The sequence below is a fragment of the Melospiza georgiana genome, chromosome 18 (genome assembly GCF_028018845.1).
Source record: "Melospiza georgiana isolate bMelGeo1 chromosome 18, bMelGeo1.pri, whole genome shotgun sequence".
NCBI lineage: Eukaryota > Metazoa > Chordata > Aves > Passeriformes > Passerellidae > Melospiza > Melospiza georgiana.
Window position 1 is genome coordinate 10,209,924 of NC_080447.1, and position 23,636 is coordinate 10,233,559.

Here is a 23,636-nt window from a genome sequence, read left to right on the forward strand (position 1 = left end):
CTCAGGAAGACAAAGCATGGCTAATGTTGGAAGATGGTGAGAGTACTTTTTTTTTCAGGTAAGTAGAACTCAGCTTGGAGCCTGATGTGCCCTTTGGCTGTTACTGTTTCGTGTCTGGACATACATGTTAGCCCCAAAGAACCCCTGGGCATTAAACTGCCATTTTTGGTGTTTATGTGGACTTGTGTGCAGACACTGGAACTTCTCTGCAGGGGCACTCTGGGCTGTGAACATGCCTTTGTGAAGAGTCCTCCCAGCCAGGAATACAGCAAAATGTGGAGAGACCATATTCCACCGTACAAGAAATCCTGCTGGGAAGCCACAGCATCTGAAATCAGGAGACCTTTACAAAAAAACCATTTTGCAACTGTCATGTCTCTGGCCCATCTGCTTTGCCCATCGTGATAAGCAATTTATCCATGATCTTGCCTTACTCATATCCCTGGAAAAAATTGCTGCTCTGTGCAGAGCGATCAGTTTCTCTTTCAAGTTTCAGCATGAAGTGCAAGGCTGTAAGCAGCAATATTGGGTACTCTGACTCATTCCCTTGGAAGGCTATTTTTATGATTGTTCATGTATATCTTAAAACTCTCAGGCCACGTTCTTAAATCACTTTCACAGCTGCCGAGCCATCCCAGCACAGCGGTTCTCTCCTCTGAGGTTACAGCCTCTCCAGGGGCTGGAACTGCCCTCCCTCTGCAGCCTGAGAACCCAAAATGTTGGCTGAGGACCTCCTTCCTTCTCCACACCTCGGTAAGTGGCTACAAGTCAGTGCCGTTTAAAATTTAATCAGTCTCGTCCTAACAGGACACAGTTCTTGGATTTTAACCCATCTTCTACACAAACCACTAAATTCAGCCACACTAACTGCCTCCTGACAGAACCTTTATCTCAAGAACCTCTTAATGAGCTCTCATTAGCACAAATTGGCCCTGAATATCTCACCACTTCCTATCTCCTGCTTTCTCTGCAATCCATTAGCATCTGTTAGCAGCCTCGTTTGAACAATTAAACTTTACGGTTTCTAGAAACACACAAGAAACACCAGGTTCTACTGTTAGACCTGTGACTTTGAGAGACCTGGGAAGGGATTCACACGGCCCAGCTTAACGGAGCCCAGATTCCACCTGCACTTCATTGTCCTCAGAGGAAGATTTAACACAGGTTGTTGATGTCACTGGTGACTCTGCCAGTCTCTGGATCACTCTCTTGGAGGTCCCCTGGAAAAGCACTAAAACTCGATGTCTGGTGTTAAACAGGAAGAATCTACATCTTTTCCTCACAGCCCAGGGTCATGTTTCTCTGGCTGATCTCTGCACACACCTTTGCCTTCTCCTTAGAATTGATTTGCCACAGCTGTTTGCTGTCCTTGTTTATGTCCACCTTGAATGGCTCAAACTGCCCTAAGCAGCTGGATTTTCACAGTCATGAGATAACAAATTCTTATTAACTGTGTTTCAACCACCAGCAGGCAAACTCAAGCTCAAACCATTCGAAGCCATTGCAATGGGTCCTGAAAGTGTGCCCCTGGATTAAAGGCTTGAGGGGCCCGGAAGATGCTGATCCCTGGCAGAGGATATGGACTCCATCCCTACTGAAATCAGCCCCAGCAGTAATTGTGTGGTGTGATGTGAGTTGTTTTTCCTGCACTTGTCTGGTGACTGTGTTTAAAGTCCCCTGAGAACAAACAGATCAGAGAGTTTACAGCTGCACAGAGCTTGTGCCTGAGCATTAATGGCTACGTTGGCAAGCAGATGGGAGCTGGTCTTTCTTACTCTTTCCCAAAGATGTACCGTCTTTTCTTTTGACATTTTGATAGATCAGCAGATTCTCACTCTGTGTTATATTCCAGGCATGCAGCTGAGAGACGATTAATGCCTATGAAAGTGAAAACACTGCACCTTTATTCCTTATAAAAGTCTCTACTGTGTCACATGTTGTAGGATAACATCCAGAACAGGGAAACGGTGGCTCCATTCAAGTCTATTGCAAAACTCCCAGGGATAAAAGTCTCTCATTCATAAAGCTGTAAGCACACCTTACTATTTTTTAAAACTTTAATTAATGAAATGCTCTCAGGACGAGCCAGTGAGAGCAAAATCCCAACTTCAGCCTTCATCTGACCAAAAGTCTCTAATTTGCTGATACAGGTGTGAAGATTTTTCTAGGACCACATAGCATAAACAGCCTGTTCCTTTCTCAGTGTAGGCTGCCGTGTCACTCCTCACTAAATTGAAAACCATTATGGAAATAGATCTTTATTTACTTGGGGTAAATAAAGATCTATTTCCATAATGGTTTACTTGGGGTAAATAAAGATCTATTTTCATAATGGTTTACTTGGGGTAAATAAAGATCTATTTATTTTGGGGGTTTTTCCCCCATATGTTGTTTTAGAGATAATACTGATTTCCTGGCTCTCTTTCAGGCTTCCCCACAGTAGGTTTCACCTTACAGATGTCATGTTCAGTAATAACGGAATAATTTGCTAAAAAAATGACCCTAATGTTTTAAATTCGTTAGTTTCTGCTGCTCTTCAACGCTTTGGCTAAGTTCAGCAAGAGGCTGAGACGGCAAATTCAGTCCAGGTGCGAGGAAATGGCTTTGCGGGCTTTTCCCCGCTTGCTGAAGCGGCTCGGGCACTTGGGACCGCGAGTTTAAGAGCGCGGCGCGGTTCTGCCGGGGGCTGTGCGAACTCGGCTCAAGCCCTTTGGCTGCAGCAGCAGAAGTTGTTCCCCAGGGGCCGGAGCAGGCGCGGGTTTCGCTGCCCGGGGGCGCTCCCGGGGCCGGGGCGCTGGGAGCCTCGGCGGGCGGGCGGGCGGGCGGGCGGCGTCGGGCCGGGCGCTCTCCCATCACCGCAGCCCGTGCTCGCAGGGCCCCGCCGCAGCCCCCCCGCCCCGCCCGGCCCCGGCCCCGGCCCGGGGCGGCTCCCTTGGCTCGGCGCCGCTCGGTCCCGCCTGCCCGGAGCGCTGGGCTTTCCGCGCCGCCCGCCCGCCGCAGCGCAGCCCCATGTCCGCGCTCCCCGCCGGCGCCGACATCAAGCGGGCTCTGGAGAACAGCCCCGAGACCAACATCGAGGATGAGCTGCCCGACGAGCCGCCGCCGCCGCGGCCCAAGAACTACCTGCTCCTCAGCATCCTCTCCTGCTTCTGTCCCGCCTATCCCGTCAACATCGTCGCCTTCGTGTTCGCCGTCATGGTGAGTAGCACCTCCGGCTCGGGCTCCGAGCGGCCCCGGCAGGGACAGGGGCATCAGCCGCCCCGGAGCCGCTTGTCCCGGAGCCTGCGGACACCGGGCGAGGCAGCGAGCCTGGGAGCATCCGCGGGCAGGGGGACCGCCGAGCCATCCCAGCAGCGATGGAAAGCGTGGAGTGAAAGGCAGCTTCCAACAAGTTCGCATTGTCAGGCGGCGGGTTTATTCCAGTTAGCGGGGTTTGTTGCATCAACTAAGGCGCACGCTGAACTGGACAGAGTATCTGTGTGAAAGTGTCAGCTGGAGAACAGAAATCAGATTTGGTTTCTGCTTTAGCTAATCAAATATAATAGGAGTGCCTTTTTTCCAGTAAACAGGCTCTTTGATACTATTTGTTAGAATAATACAGATGATGATAACGATTGTAGGTTGTTGGCAATTGCCCGTGTAAATTGAGTATCAAACACACTGAGAGAACAGCCTCACTCCTACAGTCTGAAATTGATACACGTTGTCCTTAATAAACCAGCAATCCCCTTAACTTCCAAAGGATTGTTGGAACAGAATCTCCTTCTCTGAGTTAAAAGTTGCAGAGTCAGATCCAGAGTTTTCTTGTCATATACATGATCGGTGTTATCAGTAACACTGCAATGTATTTCTGTTGTTTAGGAGCTGAAAAAGGTTTAAAACATGTTGTGTATTTTCATCCTTTTCTCTGACAGCCAAGCTGAGAAGGTAAGTAAAAATGTAGTTATTTCTTTTTGCAATTAAGTATAAGAATAGCTAACTATGTCTAAAATATCCCAAAACACACTCTTGTAAAGAGTGATGAGTAAAGATTGATGAGAAATCACATTGCTGAAGTTTGAAAACTACTATTCTAAAGCCATTGTTTAAGTTTTTGGGGGTTTGTGTGGTTTTTTGTTTTGGTTTGGTTTTTGGTTTTTTTTTTCTTTTGCCTTTTTTTTTTTTTTTTTTTTTTTGTGGTTAAGAATTAGCTGTCTTGTTTCTTTCTTTCTTCTTTTTTTTTTTTTTTTTTTTTTTTTTTAATTTTCTTCCTTCTGCGTTTATTTCCTTTGTTGTTACCTGAACTATACTGTATGCTTTTTTCCTTATTTTGGGAAGGTTTGGTTCTGCTGGTACTCAGCATCCTTTCTGTCCATGGATAGTGTGCTATATAAAGTAATGAGAGCTGATGATCTGGGGCTGGGAGCGTCTGTTCCCTGTGACACTGCTTTCATCAAGGTGCTGGGGCTGTACAGAAGTTAACTGTCAAGGACAGAATTTGGCCTCTAAAGATTTTTGCAGCCCATATGGAGAAATCTCCACCCCCAGCCTGGTTGAAGTTCATGCAGGCTTCTGGAGTCAGGCATCAGTAGCTGTTACCAGGGGGTTTGAAGGAACCAGGGTGGGAAGAGCACTTCCTGAATGCTGAACAGCCTGTGCAGGTCTCAGCTGCCCACTCCCTTACAGGGGAAACAAAAACCAGACCAGTGACCTCCCCTGTCTGGGAATAGCTTCTGTTTCAACACATCCTACCTAAAACCTCTCCTTTTCTATAAAAATAGCATGTCCAACTTCTTTTCCACAGCCTGACCCCCCTGCCTTTCCAAGCTGCAACCTGTAACTGCTGCATTATCTTCAGCTGCAGGTTCTGCATTTTAGCCTGGGCTGGTTTTATTTCCACTTCTGCTGGGATCTGCACCTCCCTCCCTTTCTCAGCTGGAGCTGCTAAGGGTTAACACTGAGATACAAGGGTGGGTTATTTTCTTTTCTTACAGAAGACACCTTTACGGTCTGCAGAGCTTACCTGAGACTCTGGGTCAGATTTAAAGACCCTCAAAAGCGTATTTTCTACAAATTTCCACTTCATAAAATGGACCTAAAGGGAAAAGACCTACTGGCTTCTAGAGGGGGCATGGTTCAGCACCCTGTGTACCTGTGTCATGCCCTCCTTAACTGTTCTAAATTCAGACAATGTTTTCACTCTAAAAGTAGAGTCTGGGCTCTAACACACCCCCAAAATAAGTGACAGATTTGTCTTCAGTCTCTTCTGTCTCTTCTGCTGCCCCATTTACAACTCCAGCACTGGTTTCCTCACTCCTTTCTCACCTTTGGAGGCTCAAACCTCACCGTTACAGATCTTACCTCCTTTACTTTATTTTTAGAATAAACCTTTTGCAAGTTCTCCTTATTGCAATAATAACTTTCCTTGCTCCTTACCTGTTTCTCATGGCAGGGGTCAGAGGAGAGCTGGTAGAAAGGGCATTATTGCCATCACTGTGTTGCTATATTGGCATTACAAGAGCACCCCTGGCCACTTGCAGGGTGAGCACTGCTCAGCATTTCTGGCAAATGGAGTTCTGTTTTCCCCAAGACTCCTGGCTGTAGGATCACTGCTCTCAATAGCCTTGTGCAGCCCCAGATGCCATCATTTCTGCTCCTTGTTGCTTCCAGCAGCTGTGTCACACTGCTCTGCCATCAGTTGGCTCAGTCAGCCCCAGGGACACCTCCCTCAGCTCTGCCCTCCTCTTTCCCATACAAGTGTAATAACCACAGGCAAGAGTTTGGGGGCAGGACCAGGTCAGGAGGCTTCTGTGGCTCAGGAGATTTCTCTGGTGTGGGGCTGGGCACTGTGTCACTGAGCTCTTTGGCTCCTTCTCTGCAGTGGTGAGCCCAAAGAGCTCTCAGTGAGCTGCCAGCTGTGCCTGAGACCTGGCTGGGTGGACTGGCTGTGTCTGGCTCATGGGGTCAAAGCTAGAGGGGGGCTGTGGAATAACTCTGGGAAATGAATCAGATATTTTCAATGCCAGCACTGAGGTCTGACAATTGAACACGTTTTGTTGGCCCTTCTCGTTGCCCCCCTTCAGCTGTCTTCATTGCAGAGATCTCTCACCTGAGGGATGTCAGACTAGTTCTGTAATTCCATAGGGCTTTACATTTGTAACAACCTCCAAACAGTCTCTCCAAAGCTATTTCTCACTGATTTTTGCTCCAAACTCCCTCTTGCTGTTGACACATTTTTATTTAATCATTTCCATGCTTCAAACAACATATGTGGTCAAGCTGTGACAATCTTGGCTCATCTGCCTCTGATAGTAACAAGTTCTTTGTCTGCATTTGTTGCTGTGGGATTCAGATGCCTTGTCTTTATATTGGTTTCCCTAAGCAGAGACAACAAATTAGAGGGTGGTGGAAGCTGTGGGGACAGGAAAGGATGGACCTTGCTTTCTCACCTCTTTTAATTGGGATCCTAAGGAGCCATGTGCAGTGTGTTGGCTGTGGCCAGCTCAGTGACCAGCAGTGACCAATGTTTCTGTATTTAGAAAGTTTGCTTGCAGAGTTTATTATTTATACACCCCTTGTTAGGTAGCTTGTAGGTACCTGAACATCTAACACCATATGGGACAGCCTGAACTCACTTCAGGAATATTAAACAGCATATTTAATATTCAGGAATATTAAACAGCAGGGCTCAGCAGCTGCTGTTAAGGCATTTTTGCATGGCCCTGCCTTTGCAAACTGGAAGGTTTTTGTTTTTCCTCAGCAGCACCCTGCAGAGCCAGCTCCCCTTTCACTCCCCTGCTCAGCACCTGCCTGTTCTGAACTGCTCCCCAAGCACCCCCTCTCCTTTGTGTTTCCCTGGGAGCTGTTCCTACAGTGAGCACTCACCCTGAGTCAGCAGGTCTGGTTCTTCCTTAGCTCTGAACTAGAGAGTGTCTCCTTTCCAGGCACAGCCAATTAAGGTTCACCCAGCCTGCCTTACAGAGCCTAGAAAATGCTGATCAGAGAACCTCAGTCTGCTCTGCCCAGATCTGTAACAAAAGTAGAGGAGGATTTCTGAAGTATCTCAGTGTTCTTTCATGGTTTTCCCATGATCAGTGTTCTGGGGGTGTGGAACAAGAAATACACATAAAAAGGGATTAATATTTTATAGCTAATTCAGACCATTTCTGTTCACATGAGTTTAAGTCACTTTATTGTTGAACTGAGAATGTTTTATAAATAGATGTGTGTGAACCTGGTGAAGTCACTGAGATTACTCAAGTAAATAAACAGCTGCAGAACTGTGGCTTTAATTTACATTATGACTTCATAGCCAGTGAGGTAGCAGAAACCTGAGAAATCATATGGTGTTAGGCTGAAAAGGGCTGAAATTTGTTTTAAAAGTTGGACAGACCAAATGCCTCATACAGATGCTGTGTTCTCAATATATTGCCAAGCCCTTGGAAATAAATAGATGTAACAGTTAAAGCTTTAACAGTTGTTGTTATCTCTGTCTAATATTGAAAACTGGAAACTTGACCAGGAGCCCTTTGAAGAAGATGGAAGTAATGAATTTCAGAAAGCTTTACATCAGACCCCAACCACTCCCTCAAACCTCTTATTTTTTTATTGAATGCTTTCTAAGTTATTTCATTTAATTTAAACCTCTTCATAGAGAAACTTTGGTCTCCTTCCTGACTCTCCCAAATCCTATTCTTTATCATTAATGTTGCTTTCCTCCTCTTCATCGTGGATTTATATTAAAATGGCATTATTTATTAAAGTTTGTATGGTGAATTATTTATGCAGTACCTGCAGAAATCACATGGACATTTTCCAGACTTCCTAAATACATTAGTAAAATGGCCCAGAACTGCAAGCTGATGCTGTCAGGTCTTGCTTACAACTCTGTCTCACTTTTGAGACCACAAGCTGGGGAGCTGAGTCGATGGTGTCTGCAGAACCCCCTGCAGATGCCGTGCAAGGGGAGTGCTTTGATAAGAGGCGAGCACAGAGTCAGGGCCAGGGTGTCTGTGCTGCTTCTCTGTGTTTCTCCCTGCAGCCACAGTGGCGTTGGTGGGTGTTGGCACACACAGGAGGAGGTCAGTCTGCTCAAGGCCAGCTGAGCTGTGTTTCTCCTCATAATCCTTTTAAAGACCTTTCCAAATGTACTTGGAGAAAGCTCTTCTGCAGCCAGGTCTGCTGGGGACAGTGGAGTGGCTTTGGTGACAGGACAGTGCCAGCCCCTTTGTAGCACGATCGGGGCTGGCACTGTCCTGTCTGACCATGTGCTCGTGTCCATCTCTCATTTCCATCTCTTCCCTCTTTCCCCATTACGTGCTTTCCAACCTCAATGAAATCTGACAGCAGAGCAGAGGTTTTAGTGATATTCTTTGGGGACACAAACCAGAGAAATGTTTAGGCATGTGGGCTTCCAGGAAGGGAAGAAATGTATCAGTGCTCTCTTTAAGGACATGAGTGCATCAGCATCTCAGCCTTTTGTAGGCTCCAGAGAATAAGTACCTGCACTTATCCTTGAGATGCAGTTCTAGGAACGCAGGCTGTGTTGCTTTGGGACTGTCTGGGCTGGGCTGAAGCTCCTGCAGTGCTGACACCACGGGTGCACCCAGCCCATTAGCTCTGCGTGCTCACTAATTGACACAGCACACACATCATGCCCCTCATTGCTTTCCTGCTTGGGAGAAATGGCTGCACAGCAGTGCTTGGTGTGCTCTGAACTTCATCCCTTTCCTGCCCTCCACAGTCTCAGCTCTTCACTCTGTTGTTCTGTTTGCTGCAAAAAGTGATTTATAGCTGAAGCACTTTCATTTTGGCACTTGGTGATACCTCATACAGTTGTTTTCTAGAGACAATCTGAATTCTCTAGTCCAGAGAGCAGTTAATTTGATTAGGTCCCCATATCTCTCCCCCTACTCTTCCCATTTCTCTGATACCTCCTGAAATATATACAAGATACTAAAAACCATGTTGTGACTAATCTGATTCCCTGAGGAAGTATGCTGAGTTCAATAGTGAAATCTGATCTAGAAATCTGGACTCAGTGTTATGGCTTATGAACTCAAACTCTCATGATTTTACAAAAGAATTCTTAGGAATAATGCCCTTTTTAATGCTTTGATAGCATATCATTCTTGGGAAAAAATTCTACAAACTGTGTTTAGACTCATATGCTGCAGCACTTTGTGTGGTTCACTGAATCTTTTCCTTTAGAAATGGTTTGGTTAAACCAAAAATTAATTCAGAAAATCCTACAGTCTGTCTCACAGAAGTGTAGAGGGTCAGAGTGGTCCTACCACACATTGCAATCTGAGCATGTAATGAATGTACAGCATCTGCTAAGCCATGGGTTGGTAGAGAGAAACTCGAGTCTCTTGAGATAATATAGGGATAGCTGATGCACACCTCAGGATGGATATGATCATAATTATCAGTGTCTATGATCATAATTATCAGTGTCTTCCAGAATGCAAAGGAACACAACTTCTAGCCCATGATGATGGCACTCAGATGTTTTGTTCAGATGCCCTATATTTTTTCAGTTTGTATTTTTCCCACCACTAGCAAACTACCCATTAATTCTTCAAACTTTGTTTGGAAAAGTAAAATATTGGAAAAATAGGTAATTAGTAAGCCTTTTAAAGTTTTGCTGAGACTTTCTCTAAAAATGCAGCCTGTTTATGCTCTTTTTTATGCTTATATCTTGTAAAGCATAAGAATTTATCTCACTGCTAGTGAAGTGGCCAAATAATAATTCCCATATACTACAAAATTATTTCCAAAGATAAAAGCCACTGGTTTATGCAAATGGGTTGATGTTAGTTTGACAGCTTTTATGCTGGTGTGTGTGGTATTTTTTGGGTCCCACATCATTGGGAGGAAAGATGAATCTGACTTCATGTTCTTAGAAGGCTAATTTATTATTTTATGATATTATATTATATTATATTATATTAAAATACTATACTAAACTAAACTAAAGGATATAGAGAGGATATTTACAGAAGGCTAGAAGATACTAATGAAAAACTTGACACTCTCTCCAGAGCCTCAACACAGCTGGCTGTGATTAGCCATTAAGTTAAAACAATTCACATATTGGATAAACAATCTCCAACCACATTCCAAAGCAGCAAAACACAGGAGAAGCAAATCAGATAATTATTGTTTTCTTTTTTCTCTGAGGCATCTCACCTTCCCAGGAGAAGAATCCTGGGCAAGGGAATTTTTCAGAAAATATTACAGTGACAGGTGTGTATCATATAAACAAAGCCCCACCACTGAACAAAAAACAAACAAACCACAAAACAAACAAACAAACAAAAAAGAGCTGTAGCTTCAATGAAAGGTACTGAAAATTGTCAGCAATGGAGAGAGATGGGGAGACTGACTTGGTGATCAGAATTCAATTTTATTGTGGGATACAAATGCTTATATACTATTTCAGGGAGACTAGTAATGTGTACTACAATGTTTAGGTTAAAATCACATACACAAACTTATGCGTATAACAGCATCTCCTGCTTGCAGAGTTTAATGGGATTTTCTTTTTCTGGTAAACCGTTTGATTTCATCTTCTTGCAATCCAGGTCTAATTTTCAAAGTTCTGTTTGCTTTTGCCAAAGCATCCTGTTATCAAATCTCTTATGTTTACCAGGTCCAAAGTCCATCATCTGTCCTGTGTCCCCCAACATTCCAACAGAAAATGAGTGGAACAGAAAACTGGACTCCCTGCTTACCCTGACAGCGGACATTGATTGGTTCTGTTGGTTCAGCGCTGCCGTGCTGCTTTGCCAACAGGTTTGTGTTTGAAGGGCCGAGTGTGATTCCCTGTTTGCCCCCTGCAGGCCCTGAACAGTTACAACCAGGGGGACATAGAAGGCTCCAAGCGGCTGGGTCGCAACGCGCTCTGGGTGGCCGTGGCCTCCATCATCATCGGCCTCATCATCATCGGCATCTACTGCGCGGTTCACTTCACCACGGTGAGCAAGGGCTCCCACAGCCCTCCCTCCAGGCACTGAGGGCTGCCACAGCCACCTCTCTTTGTCTATCTAGGGATGCATGTATGCTTTCCAAAAGGATTTTATTGTATTCAACACCTTAGAAAATTCTGTTGTCTGTGGTTAAACACAAGCGGCTCTGTCTTGGCAGCAGGTGGTTTTCTAGAAGCTCTTGCAGCTCCAATATGTTTTTGCTATTTTGGCCAGTTGGTTTTGGGTTTTCTCCTCCTCAGCTTCACCACCTTTCAGACCAAGTGACCTGAGATCTTTAAATTTCAGGTAACAGAGTCCCCAGGTGATAATTTTCAGTCTCATGGTCTGGCCAACAGATCTTTTAGCTCTGCAAGGAGGAGACAACAGTCAGTTACTGCTCTACTGTTTGACAGTAAAATAGATGACCAGAACTATATCAAAAGTGATCAAAAATGTCATTCTGACTTGTGTCTCTGTGGGGTAAGGCCCTTCACTCTCTATGCTGTGTTATTGTCCTCCCTCACCTGCAATAATAGAAACAAACAAATGAATCTCTGGGGTTACCCAAATGGATTACTGGAAAAGAGAACAAAAGCAATTGAGGGTATTGATAATCTTTCTTAAGGTTGTGCAACAATGTGTTCTTTTCTCCACAGTACTGTGCACTTCCCATTAAAATAACCAATTTAAATGAATTTATTATTGGCTGGTTTGGTTGGAGGGCATTTCAGTGCACTGCACAAACTTATGCATAAGCTATAAACAGAGAACAGCCCATTTACCACTGAAATGAAGACATCTCTGAGGAGTGGAATGCAGTAACTGGTTAAACGTGTACAGCATTTTCATACAAAAATTGAAATACAACATATTGAGCTGCAGGGAAGTTACTGGACAGGGGGTCCAGCTCTGTGGGGCATTATTAGATGTTGTTTCAGACTCTAAGTGTCCTGTGCATTCATTAATTTTCTGTGCATTTTGCAAGCAGGAGTCTTGGTTCAGCTTGTGTTCAGCTCATTCAGCGCTGGCAGATTCAAACCCAAGGCTCTTCAGGCTGGGGGTGCCAAGTTTTGTAATTGACAGCAGCAGTAAATTCCACCTCCTTACTCATCATTTCTCAGGCAAGGAGAGCAGCTCAGTTATTTTTTCAAAGTAGGGGAGGGAAGGGCAGTGTGAGGAGTGGCAGACAGCACTGGCCAGAAGCATTCACAGTGACCAGGCATTCACAGCATTCACAGTAAACCAGTATATTACAACTTTGTTTTTCCTTTGAGGACTTTTTAATTTGATTTTGGTTCTGGGAGTTTTTGTTTTTTTTTTTAAGAGAAAACTCTCTGTTGGGTAGAAGGTGCCTGGGAACCCTCAGAACACTGCTGGGATATTAATTTCTGTACATAGTTTCCACAGAGCTTCCTTGGCCAAATGGTACCATGACTTTTGTGAGGAGTTCAGGTTCACTGGATTCACTCTGCTCTCTTACCCTTCCAGCCTCTTCACTGCTCCCCTTCTCCCTCTCACTTGTCACCCTCCAAAGAGCCTTTGCTTCTAGGAAAGGATTCGATAGCAACAACAATCTTTTGATGTAAAAATGAGTGAACAGAAGCACCCAGCTGGTCTTTCCACTCTCCATGCTTACCTGGGTCCCCTCTGTTGCCTTACTCTTGGACCTTTTTACTTTATACTAAATTGTCTTAGTCTGACATTCCACTGCTGTGAATGGCTTTTCACACTCCATTCAGTGACCTCACACCCATTTGTGCCTTTCTCATGATCATTTACTGACAGCCACTCTGCTGGAGTGATTGTAAATTAATTCTATGCTAACTTTAATATATGTTTCAATATTAGTAAGGTAGCACAAAATAGCCTTGATACAATAATATGGCAGATTTATTTGATCACCATTAAGCACAGATTTAATGTTTCCATGACCTACACATGCATTTTTCCTGGAAGTTAGACTTTAGCAGTATGTATGAAAAGCTTGACCCTTCCAAGATTAATTCCTGTACTTTATCCACTTGAAATTAATCAGATACCACCGTACCCAGTTCTTTCTGCTGACATTCCTTGTGGCTTCTTTTGGTCTTCAAGGGATAACAAATCTCACTGCAAATTACCTTGGGGAGATACTGCTGCCAGCATCAAAGATGCTAAGTGTACTGAGAACTCAAGTTTTCTTCCACAACATCCAGCCTCTGAGAGGCAACAAAAGTGAGACATCCAAGTCAGGCTGGCAGGGGGGAATCTCCATCAATTGTTACACAACTTTTCTTATAGATACAGGAACTTGAGTCAGGCTCAGCTGGCTCTGAAGCCTCCTTCAAAACAACTCCACATGCCTCAGCCAGGAGAAAAATATCTAGTCAGGTGTGCTGAGGGCAGAAATGGTAGAAGCTGCAGAGAGAGGAAGAGCAGGAAATTCCTGCTTTGAGCAAACAATGATTTTATACCACCAATAATACTCCCAAATGTACTCCCAATAATAGTGCCAGACTTGGGAAGAGGAAGACCCTTTCACTTTTCAGCAAACCCCCACTTCCAAGTGTCCTCATGTGCCTTCCCTGGTTGGTTCAGTCACAGAGCAGCAGTAGCACAGGAGTAACAGCAGCCAACACCTACACATCTACTGCAGGGAAGAAACAGCCTTGACTTCTCATTTTGAGGATTTACTCAGAGCTAAGTCAGCTTGGGGCTTCTCCTGCTGCCTCAGAGAGCCTGATTTGTCTCAAACACTGGCATGTTATCTTTAGCTACCATATATTAAGATATGTAGTGATACATATTTATATCCTGGAGCAGGGCCCACCCAACACTTGGGAACCATCTATGATCTGCAGCCCCAAATGTAGGCAAGGGGAAGCCATCACTCGCATCACTGGAGCTGACAGCCCAGCAATGAAACTTGTGTGTCCTGATCAGTGTGAAGTGGCATGTCCCTCATCCTGCTGAGGACTCTGAGTGCAGAGCTGTGCTGTGTGTGAGATCAGGGCTGGGCCTCATTCCACACTGGGCCAAATTTATCCTTACTCTTCCCCATTTGCTTTTACTCTCCCCTGTCAGCTTCCCCTGTGCCCCTGCCTTGCCAGTCCCGAGGGCTGAGTTACATTTCCAGGGCTTGCTCAGATGTAACTTTAGCTGGCATTTGTGTCACCACAGTCTGGCCCTGCATGTGTGCCTCAGGCATGTTGTCCATCAAGGACTGCAGTGAGAAATGGGATGTATTTGCCTTCCCTGAGGGGACAGCACCGTGACCTGGAGCAGGGCAGGGCTGTGTGCCACAGCCTGTGTGTGCCATACCCTGTTTGCTCCCACCCAGTGCCCCTGTTCTCTCATGCTCCTCTCAGAAACCTTTCCCCAGACTTGCACAGGCTTGCAGTCAGCCTTCCCACCTGTGGGCATTTTGTTCAGCAAAAGGTGGTGATCTTGACAGTCAGTGAGGGCTCTCAAGTCATTTACAATCTGTTTTCAGAGCAGCACCAACGTTTTTGAAGCAGATTCCAAATTCTGTTTTGGTTTGGGTTTTGCTGACATGAGACACCCTTGGATTACATTTGAGTTCTGCTGGCAGGGTTCAGGGAAACAAGAGCCTGGGCTGGATCCTCCTTACTTAAGTGAAGGAGATCCTAGATATCCCAAACCCTATTCTTAAATGTATCTAAACACGTCATGTTCTACTTCATGCTGCCATGTGAGTAGTTCAGAACAATAGTCAGCTCCTCACAGCACATTACTAGACCACCTCTAGTGTCTGAGTGACACTTTGCAGTGCTGCTCACATGAGTTTTGCCACCCAGCTGAGCCACGAGGCATTTCATATACAGCCCACATCTTCTGTGCTCCTCTCTTGTGGACTTCTGCAGTCTGGACAAGTAGGAGTGAGCCAAGCAGAAATGTGGAGGGTGAGTGAGAGGTGTTAGAGAGAAGTAAAAACTCCAGTAGACTGAGACAGCAACAGTTTTGCTCTGAGGAAGGAAGCCAAAACGCTGTGAGTTTGGAATTTTATGCAAACCATTATGGTATTTCAGTGCTTTCGTAGAGGAGCCTGAACTTCTGACCCCTTCTTTAATCTCACTTGATTTAGAACTTCACCCCAGGGAAGCCACAGAAATGCCACCTGTCAGCATGGCTTCCAAGGAACACAGAGCCAGCCAGGCTGTGAGGAAAGCACCAGCTTGCACTGCTCAGAATCAGAAGGGTTTTAAATCAAGCTCATGTGCAGTAATGCAGCACTGGTAATTCCAGGTAGGAGGAAAAGGAGAAGTGTTTAGACTGTGCAGCTGTGACAGATGTACACATACAGTTTCCTCACTGACTTAGAAATAATTCTTCAGGAGGAAAAGGAGTGCAAGTTTATTTTTAGTATCTGTGCTGTCCTGTTCCTGAAGCTCTCAGGAGCCTTGCAGGCATTCCACTCAGTGACTGCCTGTCTTTCAGAGACAGGACAAGCTGAAGACCAGCACGAGGACAGGGATTACTCAGCCAGCCTCCAGATCTTTACACTGGCCATCCTGTCCTCTGCACCTTACCATAAAAATAAACGAGTCAGGGTCTTGTGCTGCAGGGACTGGCCTGCCAGTAAGGGATAGAGCTCCAAGCCTGAAGTCAGGGCATTCCTGCTCTATAATTCTTGGTGTCCATCCAGCCAGGGAGCTCATACTGCTGCTTTTCTGTGGCAAGGGCACATACTGGTTATTTCCTTGATCCTTACCGTGTTTCACTGGATTTGTGAAAACATAGGAGCCTAAAGGCCTCTACCTGTTTCTCAAAGTGTTTGCTCCCTCAGCTGGAAGGCTGAGTAGTGGCACAGTGTGCAGGTGCACAGACAGTGTGGTTACATCAGCCTGACTTCCTTAGCAAACCACATGAAAAGTCCTGGTCCAGAAAGAGCTGTTTCATCTGTGCACAGAGGAGATGTTCCCACAATGGATTCTACCCAGTGGAGCCATGAGTAGCATCCAAGAGACAGTCAGCAAAGTCATCAATGCTGTCTGCAGGATATATTTACTGGGCAGCGCCTTGAGTCCCAAATCCCTCCTTGAGGAGCTGCTAGACTGTATCTGCCTGATGAGGAGATCCCTCAGACTCCAGCAGAACCCAGAATCCAGGGATATTTCAGGGCATCCATGGCTATTGTCTGAGAGCTTTCCCCTACACAGGAATTTGAGGGAACTCCTCAGATCTTTGCTCTCCTAGTGCACATGCACAGGACAGGTTTCCCAGCATGTTGAGTGTTACTGTGGGATTTACCAAGTTCTCCACTGCTGGAGGGTTGTTCTTGTCTGACTGCTTTATGTACCACTCCAAGGAAGCAGAGATGCTGTTGACCTCATGAATCTTTGTCAAGTGAGAGCCCATTTCCTGGAATGGAAGGCCCTGATTTGCATTGATTCAGGTAACCCAGTTTAAAAATTCAGTTCGGATTGACAGATGACCAATGCCATTAGAAACTCAGCTCTTTGACTCAAAACTGTATTGAGCTGCTAGTCTAGAGGGATGTTTGTTAAGAGAATAAGTACCACTAATGTGGCATAATGTATCCATTAGATCTGTAGAATTAATAATTTAAACTCACAGGGCAAACTCTCTGTCTTCTCCTCCTTTAAACACACATATTTCTGTGTCCTTGCAGCATGCTATCTGAAGACCAGGACTGCACTTGGATGATATCAACATGTAAACCTCTGGAGGGGGAAAAAGAAGAGATGGAAGCCATTCCAGACTGTTAGCTCTGACCCTACACGTCTGCAGAGGCATGTTGCTGGTGAATGAACTGATAGCCCAGTTAGTTAATCAGCATGGCGTGACCAGGTTTTCAAAACTATTTATTTATAAGACATCTCAGTATAAAGCAGTATTTTTTCTTTTACCCTAATGTATAATGAGATCTTGCCCTAAAACAAAATCCCTTTTCCTTCTCTTTTCCATGGAATGTATGCTGGATCTGTGATGTTCCCTGGCTGACCCCAGCCAGACAAAGCCAACATATCCAGACTGTTTATGGTGCACAGTGTAAGATCTGATGCACAGCCCACTGAAGCTAGTAGGAGAACTCCTGTTACTTCTGGCAGATTTTGGATCAGGCCATTAAGGATTTGTCCATTACTTTAAAATAGTCTCAACATGACACAACTGTACCCATGGGTTTGTGATTTTACCCTGCTCTGTGATTTTATAATGCCGTGGGCGCACTCTGACTCAGCAGCTGCTTTCTTTTGTCATCCTCAGCTTTTAGAACTTTACCTTGGATTTTTAAACACCTGGGACCGATTTCAATCACTTGATTATTAAGAGAGACTCTTGTTCCATTGCATCCATGTTTTTCTTAATAATTTATTTTTGTTTTGTTGTCTTTCATTGTTGCACTCCCTTGACTTAGCTCCTGTCCCGCATTAAATTTGCACTGATCATATTTTCCTCTTTAAACCTCACGTATGTAAAAAGTTCCTATTTTTTTATCTGACAAAAGATCTTCTTTTTAAACAGATGTCCTTCATCCCTTCGTTGTTGTGCTTCCAGCAAGGCACATAGTTTCATTGTGTTCTGCTTTGTTCATGTGGGTTTTGTTTGGCTCATCCTCTCATCTCTATGACTGGTCTGTGTATCACTGCAGTTAGAGATGCACAGACTTGTGCACCTCTGCCTAGTTACAGACACACTTCCTGATCCTTAGACACTACTCAGCAAGCAGCCTCAGGTTCCAGAATTGATGGCCTCTAAATTACTGCAGTTTCTTGATACCTTGTGAAAATCTAGCATGGGACAGCTGTTTTCATTAGCTGTTTCACAGAATACAATTGTTTTGTCACACAAATATTCTGTGTTAAAAGGAGTGAGCTCTGGTGAGCATTAAGATGTGGCTGCACCCTCAGCAGCTGCTGCTCTGCTTTATTACCACACCTTCAAGAGAGCTGTGCCAACTTCCACTCCCTCTCCCTGCACCAACATCAACCTGGAGTGACTGCCCAGAAATCCAGGGAGTTCTGCAGGTGCAGGTGAGACAAGAATCATCTGTCAGGAGTTCAACAGCCTATTAAAAACGAAAAAAAAATCCTCCCAGAAACCTTTACCTGTTAAAGCATATGCCTGGAAGTAGCATGTATTTTTTGTGCCTTGATATTATATTTTCAATGTGCTTTTTCGCTTTCCTTCCTGCCAAATTCTGTTTTTCATTGAAGTCAGTGAAGCATTACCTCTCCTTAATTGCTGCCGTATTAAACTTCACAAACACTGGTGAAGTCAGCTGATTTATTAAACATTTACACTGATCAGATTTGTCCACATGGGAATCTTGCCACTGATTTTGATGATCCCAAGAATTGGCTGTTCTGTGAACTCCTCTTTGGTTTTTGAATACTATTTTAATGGTCTGATATGTCTTGTGGGACTTTTAGTAGCTTGCCTTATTATCAGATATTATAGAAATGTCATTGACAAGTGGAATAAAATTACTTTTAATTCATGTCTATTCTGGTATGTGGGAAGTGTCTTTTCCTAAGTTTTGTTGCCTCTTCTATTGGAAAGAGTAATATCCCTTTTTCTAAGCCCTTGGACAGTTTCAGAATGAGGTGAATCACAGCAAAAGGAGGTTTCCAAAGTTGTGTGGGCACCAGAGGATAGGGATAGGCAACTTGAAGTATCTTTTAAACAGCCTGACAAGGGTTGAGATCAATAGGAGCTAGGCACCCGACTTGTTCAGAAGCTTTTGAAAACCATACTGGAAATCTAACTTGTATCTTGTTCCTCATAAATATCTTTGAAGTCTCACTCTTAATACAATTGAGAATTGAGCCATTGTACCTTCAGTGCTTCTGAAGATAAATGTTGGTACCTTACAGTGCTATTGATTGGTATAAAAATAAAGGCTTTATATTAAACCACTTAATGTGACAGAGAGGAGAGAATGCAGCAATTCCTCTAATGTCCTTAGTGCTTCTGTGTCATAGGTAATCTTATTTTTGCTTTACTAATGTATTGGTATTGGTTCTCTTCATTTATTTATGTTTACATAAATTTTCAACCATGTTTGGGAAGTGCAGCTTGTGCTGGAAAGAGGTCTGATCCTTGGACAACCACATTGTTCTGGCATGTTCAGGATGGCAGAGACATCCCAAAGCAGGCAGCAAACACAGGGAGCATAAATGACATTTTAGTGCCCAAATCAGCAAGGCCCTAGTGCCAGCAGAGGATGTGGAAGGCAGAATGCAGGTGTCTGACTGAGGAATTTGTGCCTGCTCCATATTTAGAGGGGCATGTATACAAATTCCATTATCTCTGAAATTCATTGTCACACATCTAGATTTGGATTTGATCCATTATTCTGCATTGGACCCTCCTTATTTGGTAGGAAAAAGCCCCTGTTATATTATATATGTGCTGAATGATGTTATTTGATGAAACAGAGAGAGGTGGGAAGCAGTAAGATGTATTTCAACTCAACATCTGTGTCCTGGGTGCATGAACAGAGTCTTCCTTCTGCAAAGCTGCTTCAGGCTTCCATTTTTTGGACACAGTGTCCTCGCACACTGAAGGCACCAACTAAATGCCTCAAGTGCAGCTCCCTTTTCTTTCCTGCACATATTACAGGCAGAGACAGATGGCAATTTGAAATTGCTGGCCTCAGCTCCTGGATCATGTTGGCACCTTTGGCTTCTTACAAGGCAGCTGCATTCTGCAAAACAGCCCAGTGCACGTATCTTGATATGTAATCCTAGAAGAGGCTTCTAAATATAAGTGGGGGTTCTTTGCTGCTGTATGAAGGGGGTCAGCCAGACACTCAAAACGTGGTGTAAGTTTCTTCAGATTGCACAAAAAACAAATTATCTCGGGGATAATATGAAATTAAATTCTTGGGGTGCCTTCCTGCAGGCACAGCCAGGGGTTTACAGCCTTCCCCTGAAGATCAGCACTGGCTCTTCAATTTATGTGGTTGCAGCCAGGATCCAGGAGTGGTGAGGTTCCAGAAGTTGTAGCTTTTGGACCTCTATCTTTGGATATGTGCTCACAGTGTGTTCTGCTTCTCAGCCTGGAAATAGGTTGTATCTGTTTGCTGCCACAGTGTCCTTCACTCTCAGCATCTGTTCAGGTGCCTCTGCTGAAACAGTGGGCAAACATCTCTCTCTAGGCTCATTTCCTCTCCTGCACCCTAACTTGATCTGCCAGTTATTTATTTCTGATTGCCTCAGAAGGGGGAAGATGGAGTCATCTCCCCCCTTAGTTTTTACTTTGTGTGTTTGTGTGTGCACACATGCAAGAAGAGTTGAAGGGTTGAATTCCCAAAGGCCAGTAAGATCTAAATACAAGGAAAAGTCACTGGATTGATGGGGGCCAAGCTGGTTAGAAGCATCCTGGTTACCTGACAGCTGCTCAGGAGCCTTTGTGGAAGGTGGAGTCCATATCACCAAACCTTGAACAGATGTGGAACCTACCCTGGCTTTGTAGGAGATAGCTCCAGGCAAGGCTGGAGCCCTCAGGGCTCTGCAGGGCTGCTGCCTGACCCCCACCTTTCTGAGACAGCCCTCAGTCTCCACAGGCCGCACCTTCAGGCTCAAAAACTACCTAAATGTTGGCTTCCTCTTACAATCCTCCCCCTCCAATCTCATTTTGATTTAGCAGGTCTCAGGAGGTGTGCAGTGGGGGAGCAGAGGAGGGATGCAGTGGTGTGTGAGGGATTTCTTCTGTGCACTCCCAGTTTTCCATTTCCAAGCACAGCAGAAAGTTCTGCAGCTCAGCAGGACACGTGTCCCTGAGAGGGGACTGAGCCTCTAAGGAGGCTGCCCAACCTCCTCTGCTGCACTCCCTGCCAGCCTAAGGGGGCTAAACCCACAAGGGACCTAAAAGGAGGAGGGGGCCTGCAAACATCAATCAGCCATTGCAAAGATGGAGGAATAAATTTGGGACTCCAAGACAGCAAGAAATTTACCCTGTCTGGAACTCTGGGTAAGTTCTGTTCTGCTCCCACACAGCTCACTCCCCACAGCACTCAAGCTGCAAGAAGCACTTGCTCATGTGTCCTTTATAATGTGATTTATGGCATGTGTGAATCTGATCTCCCAGCTCACGTCTGAGGATGGCTCCTCTGCGTTTGTCATCTCTCGCTGGAGGGCTGAGTCAGCTTCCACACCACTTGCAGTGACTTCTCTCTGGCTAAATAAGCTTGCATCATGTCAAGGGAAAAGAACTTTGCCAGATTTCAATGGATTCTTCAGGACTTTGAACTGCACAGCATGAGGCTGAAGGCAATTCTTTTTTGACACCTACTCTGAGGTAAGAGAAGGGGAAACTCCACTGGAAGTGAAGTATCCAGACCAAAGCAGGCTCTGTGGTCATGGTGAGCTGTGGCAGCCTCACGTTCACTTTTCAACCAGTATTGAGTGGAGGCTTAATTGCCTTTTGATTTTAATCAATTAACAAGAGAGATAATCTAAATAGTGAAAATGAGAGATTCTGGCCTAGAGCATGGTGTTTGGTGAGTGCCATCCCTGACTTCTGGGCCTGAAAAGCTTGTAATGTCACTCTTCACTCCATCTAATCCAAGACATGCATTCCCCTAACACAGGTCTGTCCTGACCTCACACCTCTCCTCTTTGGTCCTTCCTCTCTTTTAAAATGAGTCAGCTGATAGAGAGGAATGGTAAGTGATATCTCCAAGGGGGTAGAGTGACTCAGTAGCAAAGATGTCACTTCACTTGACCCCTCAGCCTGTACAGCACCCAAAGTGCTCTGTAATGATTCCCAGAACCTTGACCAGCTCTGCTGAGTCTCGTCATTTTAAGAGCCAAGAACCAAACTGCCTTAAAATTAACTTCTGACTAAGAAGATTTAATAGTCAGCCCAGGTCTAGCTCATGTTTGCTAAAAAAGGTAGGTGTGAGGGGAGGAAAAAAGACCTGAGCTTTGCTTGTGGCTACTGACATGGCAACTAACAGAGACCACAGAGGTCTTCATATCCTGCAAGTCTTTTACAAGCCTCTGCTTTTAAAACTTCACATTGTCCTAGGAGGTGTTGTGGCACAGTCATGATGCCAGATGAAACATTTCATCATTACTGTTATCTTGTTTTATGGGCTGTGAACAGTCTGAAAGAGAAATTGGGGTTTGTTTGTTTGTTTGTTTGTTTGTTTGTTTGTTTTGGGGATATTTTGTTTGTTTTTTTAAGGGAATTTCTTATTCAGAATTAGTCACTTGTGTTTTCCCCTGCTCCTTTTACCCCAACAGGGGCAGAGGTAGAAAAGGTATTTTGTAGTCTTCCTTTGGAATGTGGAGGCTGGTTCAGATGGGGTGGAACAGGGGGAGTTTTTATGCCCTTCAGGCTGCAGAGCATAAAAGGAGGCAAAAGTCACAGATGCTGTTAAAGAGAGGAGCAGAACTCCAGGGCTCCAGAGAATCAGTGGGAGGCTGAGCTCTGCCAGGGCCTGTGGCTTGTCTTTAGCTAATCCCTCACTTCCCACATCTCCTGCACCAACAGCTGTGAGGGAATGGGGCTCCCACTCAGGCTGAGGGGAGAAAACAACACTCCAGTGAACGCAAGGACGTGCACACAGACGTGTGTGAGGAGGTGGGGGATGATTTAGGTGTTAATGGTGGGATGTCATCCAGCCCTCTCAGGGAGCAGCACCTGACAGAGTGAGTTACAGCTGAGTGCTCCAGGAGTGTGCTACACCCACCTTTCAGGGTGAGGAGAGACAAGAACCAGTCCTGAAAGAGAGCAGACACAGGGAAAACAGGGAGAAGGAACAGTGAGGCTGAGATGCCTTGTCCATGGCCTCTGTCCTGTCCACAGGCCAGCAGCTCCCAGAGCTTTTGGCATGGAGCACACCACGGATGGTTCATCACCATGGAAGGGGGAACCATCACATTTTAACACCAGACTTTAAAATGAATGCTTGTACCTACCACAGAGTAGTTACCACAGCCTCATGATCTGCTAGCAGGCCTTACCCTGCAGTTTGTTACCACTCTGTGGTTCCTAGAAAAACAAAAATCATTGCAAAGGCCAGGCCCCAGATGAAGGTACTGTGGCCTGTAGTGGGTCTATGTGGCTGCTGTGCAGATCATCACAATGGTCCTGGATGGGCAAATGATGGGCAAGACAAGGGGTACCCTGTGCTGCAAACAGTGCTGGCCAAGAAAACTGGGGAGAACAAAACAATTGGGGTTGGAGACAAGAATTCAGGAGCACTAAATGTGTGAAATGCCAAAGTAACAGCAGCTGCATTTTACAGCAGGGGCTGTGTGCAGGGCTGGGGAAGAGCTGCTTGCACACACTACCCTGGCAGCCCCTGGCAGCCTGTCCTGGGCAGGGTGTTCGACCCCAGGGGCAAAAAGGGAGCAGCTGTACCCCGAAACACAGTGGGAGCCAGCGCTGCACTGGCACAGCCATCCCGGCAGTGTGTGGATGCTTCCATTTGGTAGGAGTCCTTCTGTCTCTGTGCAGGTTGCTTCTACTTGTAATGTCAAAAAAGCAATTTACCTGTAAAGAGAAGGGTGACACACCTGCAGGCCTCAGCACTGTAGCAGTGAGGAAAGGGGAATAAAAAACCAGTAACAGCTGGGGGAAAAGCCAAGGGTAAAAAACCAGTAACAGCTGGGGGGAAAGCCAAGGGTAAAACCAGACAGTGTGAGTGGGGAATGCTTTGAGAAATGTATCAGTGTCATTTCAGTTGGGAAACATTTATCATTTAAGGAC

The 23,636-nt window shown here is 45.2% G+C and overlaps 1 protein-coding gene across 1 annotated transcript; it reads left to right on the forward strand.

The window, feature by feature from the left end:
* The first annotated feature begins 2,975 nt into the window (after positions 1-2,975).
* On the forward strand, positions 2,976-18,726 carry TMEM233 (transmembrane protein 233). The gene is made up of 3 exons (XM_058037032.1): positions 2,976-3,198; positions 10,824-10,958; positions 16,582-18,726. Exons 1-3 carry the CDS (start codon positions 3,010-3,012, stop codon positions 16,591-16,593), a joined length of 336 nt encoding a protein of 111 aa, XP_057893015.1. The 5' UTR covers positions 2,976-3,009; the 3' UTR covers positions 16,594-18,726.
* Positions 18,727-23,636: the final 4,910 nt, after the last annotated feature.